The 7,224-nt window shown below is 38.2% G+C and overlaps 1 protein-coding gene across 1 annotated transcript; it reads right to left on the minus strand.

The window, feature by feature from the left end:
• Window positions 1-919: 919 nt before the first annotated feature.
• Window positions 920-4,368, minus strand: LOC103717175 (adenosylhomocysteinase). Its single transcript, XM_008805464.6, has 3 exons — window positions 3,381-4,368; window positions 2,052-2,588; window positions 920-1,545 (listed from the first exon to the last, which is right to left on the minus strand). The coding sequence occupies exons 1-3, from the start codon at window positions 4,089-4,091 to the stop codon at window positions 1,336-1,338; spliced, it is 1,458 nt and encodes a 485-aa protein (XP_008803686.1). The 5' UTR covers window positions 4,092-4,368; the 3' UTR covers window positions 920-1,335.
• Between the last annotated feature and the right edge of the window lie 2,856 nt (window positions 4,369-7,224).

Consider the following 7,224-nt stretch of genomic DNA (forward strand, 5'->3'; position numbering starts at 1 on the left):
AAAATAATTTAATAAAATAATTTAATAGCTCACTATTCGATAACTCACTATTTTAATTAAAGTGAAAATAATTTAATAAAATACTCAAAAAATAATAAGGTCCCATAACTTGAATAGAAAAATTAAACTAAGTATGGGAATGAACGTAATAAATTGCTGCAGTAAAGAAAGGAAATTTCCACTTAGAGCCTACTTGTATATTTTATATATATATATATATATATATATGGAGTTCTTTTTGCCCCTCTATAAGATTTAAACTAATTCAGTCCAATTCTGCTGAATTTTTCAAACAAATTGTTAGATCTCAATTCCATCTGCAATACCGGATTCACAGCTGCTTATTCTCGAACGCCAACCGTAAGGTATTGATTGGTATATAGAAGCCTTTCGTGCTCCTTTGGTTCACATAAATTACAATATGTCATGTAAGACAAATCCTTGACGTGATACTGTAAATTGATTCCGTCTACTTCTCAAAGAACAAACGTGTCAAGTGCTAATCAACAGCCGTGCGTACGTTTGCAGTGCGAGATTCTGCGATTGAGTGATTGTTGAACATGTACTAAAATTCTCTTTCCTTCTCTTCCACTTTTCTCAAGCTTTTGGCTGCGACTGAGGGACTGTTGATCCATAGCCCAGTCTCATAGGTAGGCTGCATTTCTTTTTTCGTGAGAAAACTGATCTACCATAAGCAATAGTTTATCATACAAAGAATCTGAGTAAGACTTAATCTTGACTTAATAGAACAATTCCCTAATTTTAACTCAAGAATGACCGTTTAGCCATTTCTTCATTATAGAGTACTTAATAGGACAGAATGTTGGTAATTAGCTTTCAGAAATTTATAATCTGCTCTCTTCACCAACCAATGGATTTATGTAAACCAATAGCTGATATAAATATGACATGGATACCATTTTTAGCAATTTGTTTCCATTCTGAAATTTACGCATTTGCAAAATAACAAGTCTTACGATCACTTGCGACGCATCGCAAAAATCAATATTTTGACTTGCAACTGTTGGACAAAACATAGTTATAATCGAAAGAAGAGACAGTCTGAAGATGGGAAGATGAAGACGTGCAACAGCCAAAGATAAAAATATATCTGGCCATTACGCCACCCTTCACCACCTCATTATTCCTACCAAAACATGACTTCCTCATTCATCATAATTGAAGCCGAGAGCAAGCAAATTAAAATCCTAAAGGGAGATAGAGAGATGATGATAACAGTAAGGAAGAAAATAGCCATTGCGATCGCTCAAATCATCTTTATGAGTTGTGGTTTGCAGCTGTTGTTGCTACCTGTTGTCATCTGTCCCATACTTTCTAGTACCTGTAGTGAGCAGGCTTGTAGGGTCCCTCAATTGGAACGTTGATGTACTCGGCCTGGGATGGTGTGAGCTTGGTTAGCTTGGCTCCCAGCTTGCCCAGGTGGAGGGCTGCCACCTTCTCATCCAGATGCTTGGGCAGCACATACACCTTTTTCTCATACTTGCCACTTGCCCTCTCCTTCCACAGTTCCAGCTGAGCAATCACCTGCACAAACATTTGATTTTGTTTTTCGACAATCAAATTACAAACTCTATTGGTATGACAAACAATGATTCAGGCTAGACTCATTAAAGGTAAGATAAAATGCAGTTATGACGACAACTAAGAATTGAAAATTCAAATGCCAACAAGATGTTAGCAATGTGCTAAAAAAAAAAAATGAACTTCACATGAGAAACAGTGATCATTGCACAAACTGCAGTAAAAGCCTAGCAACATTTTTCAATTTTCAATTATATTACTAAAACATGATCAACATAGAATCACCCTGCCCCTGCAAAAAAGATGTAATCTTCATAATCTATTAAAGTTTAACTCATTATTTAAAATTTTACAAATGCTAATTCACTAAACTATAAGTCCTCTATAATGTAGAAAAGTCATAAATCAGAATATGCTACACAAAAGAGAATGCTAATACACCAGACTTGTTAAGTGTTCCGAGTTCTAAACTGGGCAGTAGCGATATCACTTGAGTATCAAGGATTTACCTGGTTGGTGAAGGAGCAGGACATGACAAAGCTGGGGTGGCCGGTGGCACAACCAAGGTTCATCAGACGCCCCTCAGCGAGCACAATGATACCGGAGTTGGTGTCAGGGAATACCCAGCGATCAGTCTGGGGCTTGATGGTGATGCGTTTGACACCCGGGAAGTTCTCCAACCCATGCATATCAATCTCGTTGTCAAAGTGGCCAATGTTGCAGACAATTGCATTGTTCTTCATCTTCCTCATGTGACCAACCATGAGGATATCCTTGTTACCAGTTGTAGTCACGAAGATATCAGCCTCGGAGACCACATCCTCCAAGGTGAGAACAGGGATGCCCTCCATCAGGGCCTGAAGGGCACAAATGGGGTCAATTTCGGTGACAATCACCCGGGCTCCAGCTTGCTTCAAGGCAGCAGCACAACCCTTGCCCACATCACCATAACCACAGACCACAGCGACCTTGCCAGCAATCATCACATCAGTGGCCCTCATCAAGCCATCAGGGAGAGAGTGCCGGCATCCGTACAGATTATCGAACTGTTTTTTTTTGTTTTTTTTGGGGTCCACAAAAGAACCAAGAAACAAAACAAGCACACATATAATCAGAGATTCAGATCCACAAGTAAAATTATAAACAAAATCATGACACCAACTCTTGATCTTAGAGCTATGAATCTAGATCAAAAAAAATAATAATAATAAAACAGATTTAATTAGCATTTTGAACCAATAGAATATTGAGATTATCTACTTCCTAGCTGAAAAGATTTCAGATCTGATACAGTGAATCAGTTTTGCTGCCAGAAAGTCCAAAAGTTCAAGAACTAACCAGCCAATACTCTTTTAGCTACTAGAACACGACAATTCAGCAATCCAACAAGAGAGTACTGGATTTCAAACAAGAATTACAATAAAATTCTACATTAGATATCAGATCTATCAAATATGGGTAATTTGTGGTGAAACAAAAATACTGAATTTATTAAGTAAATTTCCATTTAAAAAATTAAACATAAGGACGATCTACTCTTCGCATCCAAAATCCCAACTGTCGATCTACCAACTATAGTAGAACCTCGGATTCTTAGATCCAGATAGCTTCCTAGCGATCACATGTTTGAACCAACTACAATCCCGATCCAAAGGATTAGTTGGAGAGACAGAAAGTAGTTGCTACTATGGATTGATGAAATTAAATTACCGAACCCTCGATCTGGATCACATAATGGACGGAGGGATAATATCAGATCTAGAAGTCGATTACACAAGAAAGAAAGAAATCGTAGATCTGGATGGATTTAGATCGGTAGAAGTTGCTGTTCGTTTTACCTTGCTCTTGGTGACGGAGTCGTTAACGTTGATGGCCGGAAAGAGGAGGGCCCCGCTGGCCTGCATCTGGTACAGCCTCTTGACGCCGGTGGTGGTCTCCTCAGAGACGCCGACGAGCCTCTCCTTCATCTTGTGGTACTTCTTGGGATTCACCTTGAGGCTGTCCCGGATGAGCCCCAGCACGATCTGGAACTCGGCGTTGTCGGTGGAGGCCGGGTCGGGCATCTTCCCGGTCTTTTCGTACTCCTCCTCGGCCTTGACGCCCTCGTGGATGAGGAGGGTGGCGTCCCCGCCGTCGTCAACGATGAGGTCGGGGCCGCCGGCGGGGCCCCACTCAAGGCAACGCTCAGTGCACCACCAGTACTCCTGGAGGGTCTCGCCCTTCCAGGCGAACACGGCAGCGGAGTCGCGGGCGATGGCGGCGGCGGCGTGGTCCTGAGTGGAGAAGATGTTGCAGGAGCACCAGCGGACCTCGGCACCGAGGGCGGTGAGGGTCTCGATAAGGACGGCGGTCTGGATGGTCATGTGGAGGGAGCCGGAGATGCGGGCGCCCTTAAAGGGCTGGGAGGGGCCGTATTCGGATCGGCAAGCCATGAGGCCGGGCATCTCCACCTCGGCGAGCTCGAGCTCAAGACGGCCGAAATCGGCCTGGGAGAGGTCCTTCACCTTGTACTCGCGCCCGGAGGACGTCTTCTCCACGAGAAGAGCCATGGCGATGGCGTCGGCTTCTTCTCACTCGAGATCGGCAAGAAGAGGAGAGAACCGAAAGAGCTTTAGGACTTAGAACGCGAGGATAAGCGGCGAGCGGGGCGAGAGCAGAAGGAAATGGGGTGGGGGATATTTATAGAGGGAAGACGGGGATGGACGGATGGGATGGGATTTTGGGTTGGATCTGGAGGATATGGACCGTTGGATTTGTCTTGCGGGTTTGGGGGAGTGGGGGGCCGGTGGGAGTTGGTGTGAAGCGAGCCGCATCCATGGAAAGAACAGGGGAAGTGCGTTTGTCGGTTGTGTTGTATTGGTTGACAGAGCGTAAATGGGCTTTTGGGCTTTGGGCTTTGGGCTTTGTAACTGCTAAGAAATCCACGATTTGTTTAAACCCCGGAAGTGCGGGGACTCAAGAACACACTTCCACGTGCGACATAAAGGTCTTAATTGGATGAAACTCACCGGTCATCAATAAATGGGTCGGGTTGTATCTTTCGCAGGAAATATTTCATGATTCATCATTTTTTGTGACATCAACCCAACAGTTGACATCACTGAAAAAGGTGAAGTATTCCTTCGCTCAAAAGATACAACCTGAACCTCAATAAACAAATGTATAATTTGTTTGGGCTTACATAAATTCAGATCACAATATGTATGATCTTGCGACATAAAAAAACTATAGCCATGAAGGACAGATGGTTATATGAAGAGTTTATTTTTTATTATTTGCGTAACTTGATTAATATGGTCTTTTTTTTAATTAATATGTACTTCATTTGTCTCAATATTAAACTAAGAGAAGAGTATAGTGAAGGGGTTAGTGCACCATTTCCATGAGATTTTAGTTATGTAGATAGATAAATATATTCCAACTTTAGGTGATCTACTTCTCATATTTATCTGAAATCATTAGCTTGAGAGAGAATAAAATAGCATGTATTACAATAATAGAATATATCATATGCAATTAATAGAGGTGATATAGTGACTCTATCATAACTCTTCATTAAGTTATAACATAACTAGAATAGACCTTAACACATGCATTGCATATGAAAGAAAGTTTAAGCATCCAAAATCAATTTTAATCCATCTTACTAGATATTTTTCACTTGAGAGACTGAATTTGTTAAAAGAGGATGAGAAAGCTCTTTTTTATTTTTGAAATAAAGGACTACTGAGATAAAAAAAAACTCTCTTGAGATTTCTTAAGAATAAAAAAGAGTGTTGTGAGACAGGTATTTCTTTCTCATTCTACTATATATGAAAAAGATTAAATATAATTTCTTCGAGCTACGTTGTGACGTAACGGTATAGGCTGCTAAAACCTACTTGTCCATTTATTTTTAATGTCACTGGGAGTCCAATATTTAAAAGACAAAGGGAGTTAATAGATGAGATGCATGGAATATGGAATATATGTAGTTATTAAGAATCAATTCCCCATAAAGTCCCATATGGCTTTTTATTTTTCTTTTTCCCCTCTCATCTCTAAGTTTTCCTATCATATGATCCCATCTAATATAAGTTAAACATCTAAAGGTCGATCACATAGAATTTCTCTTTAAATATAATATAGATAGATATTATTTTGGTTATATTTTAATATAACTATACTAATGAATGTGACCATCAACATGGATGATCGTGCACATCCTATTAGAGTGCCATCCATCTCTCTTCACTTGCGTGACATCCAATCTCTTATATTTTATTTGGAAGATTAACAGTACAAATCTAGTAGCATACTATTTCTATCATGACCAGTGCTTATAATCAAAATTACTTCATAATCTCATGATAAATATTGTGCATCATTCTTATAAATGACATCATTTTTATGAATATAGGAAATGTCAAATTTTCTTTCTCATATGGTAACAATGTAAAATATACTGAACATTCGACGAATTATCTCCAAGAGTTCTCTTTCTATATATTATAAAAAGTTGACACATCTAATTCATCTAAGAGAAAGTATCGAACGATATTCATGAATTCAATTACTTTTTCATTATTTGTATAAGTGATTGATATTCTATCAGTTGTTAGAAATAAAATACATTTTTATATAAACAAAGAGAGTTGATGGATAGAGTTTAAACAAATTAGATGTATCTATCAAAAAATTATACATACTTCTAGATTTCTCTTTACAGAAATGGGATGATTAAATATCAAAACAAGTTGAATATTAAACTTAGAAGTTTGTTTTGTAGTATAACAAAAGATAACTAGTGTTGCATCGACCTACTATATATGGAATGAAAGAACAGATGGATATAAATACTTTTTAATAGATATAGTCTATCTTGTACCTAATATATCCTATTGTTTTTCTCTCTTAATAGCTCCATGAATTAATTATATTTTTAATCAAACAAGAAGTTATATTCAATACTTTATGGATGAATAAGTGGTAGCATTTTAGTAGATAAAAAGGTTTAGGAACTACAAATAAAGGCTCAAATAATTTATATGGTGATAGTACAGAAGTACAAATAAGCTAACCTCACATAAAAGCTCCCATGAGCTAGACTTTAGGGCTTTCACATTACATATCCATCCTTAAAAACAACTAAACCCAAACTTTTCCTAGCTATTTAGGTTTTAGTGAGAAGCCAAATGAAAAAAAAACATGGATCTTGATGCGAGTCCATTAACAAGGGGATAGATATATGCCACAATTTTTTGGAGTGGAATCCAAGTTTTTTTGAATCATGCTACTCATCAACAACTGTGAATGGAACAATCTATGAAGGTCATAGCTTCAACTTAGGCTTCATCTTAATTGCAGAATCATGGACAATAATGTCATGATCCAAAAACATTTCGTATCTCACTCTCAGTTTCTACAATAATAGCTAGAGCATGAAAAGTGAGAGAGAGCACATGTAGATAGTTAAAAGATGTGGTATAATAAAACATACAAAATGCCTAAAAACATCATTGGTCGAATCCCATCGTGCTACATAGCTCTGAATGAAAAAAAAAAAGAAGAAAAAACATGTTACAATCATAAGGAAAATATCAAGAATAAAATATCTCAAGTCATATGCATCTATTCTTCTTGTCAAGGTTACTTAATTGAATTTTAAAAATTGCACATCAAAACATTCAATAGAAGAAGTAT

Source organism: Phoenix dactylifera, chromosome 13 (assembly GCF_051530095.1).
Source record: "Phoenix dactylifera cultivar Ajwa chromosome 13, Ajwa_hap1_PhDact_Kaust_v1.1, whole genome shotgun sequence".
Taxonomy (NCBI): domain Eukaryota; kingdom Viridiplantae; phylum Streptophyta; class Magnoliopsida; order Arecales; family Arecaceae; genus Phoenix; species Phoenix dactylifera.

Excerpts from the sequence above, each read along its gene's own strand:
- LOC103717175 (XM_008805464.6), bottom strand. The coding sequence starts at position 4,091 with ATGGCTCTTCTCGTGGAGAAGACGTCCTCCGGGCGCGAGTACAAGGTG. Across the intron at positions 2,589-3,380 it reads ACTCCGTCACCAAGAGCAAG|TTCGATAATCTGTACGGATG; the intron begins GTAAAACGAACA and ends AAAAAAAAACAG. Across the intron at positions 1,546-2,051 it reads CCTGCTCCTTCACCAACCAG|GTGATTGCTCAGCTGGAACT; the intron begins GTAAATCCTTGA and ends ATGTTTGTGCAG.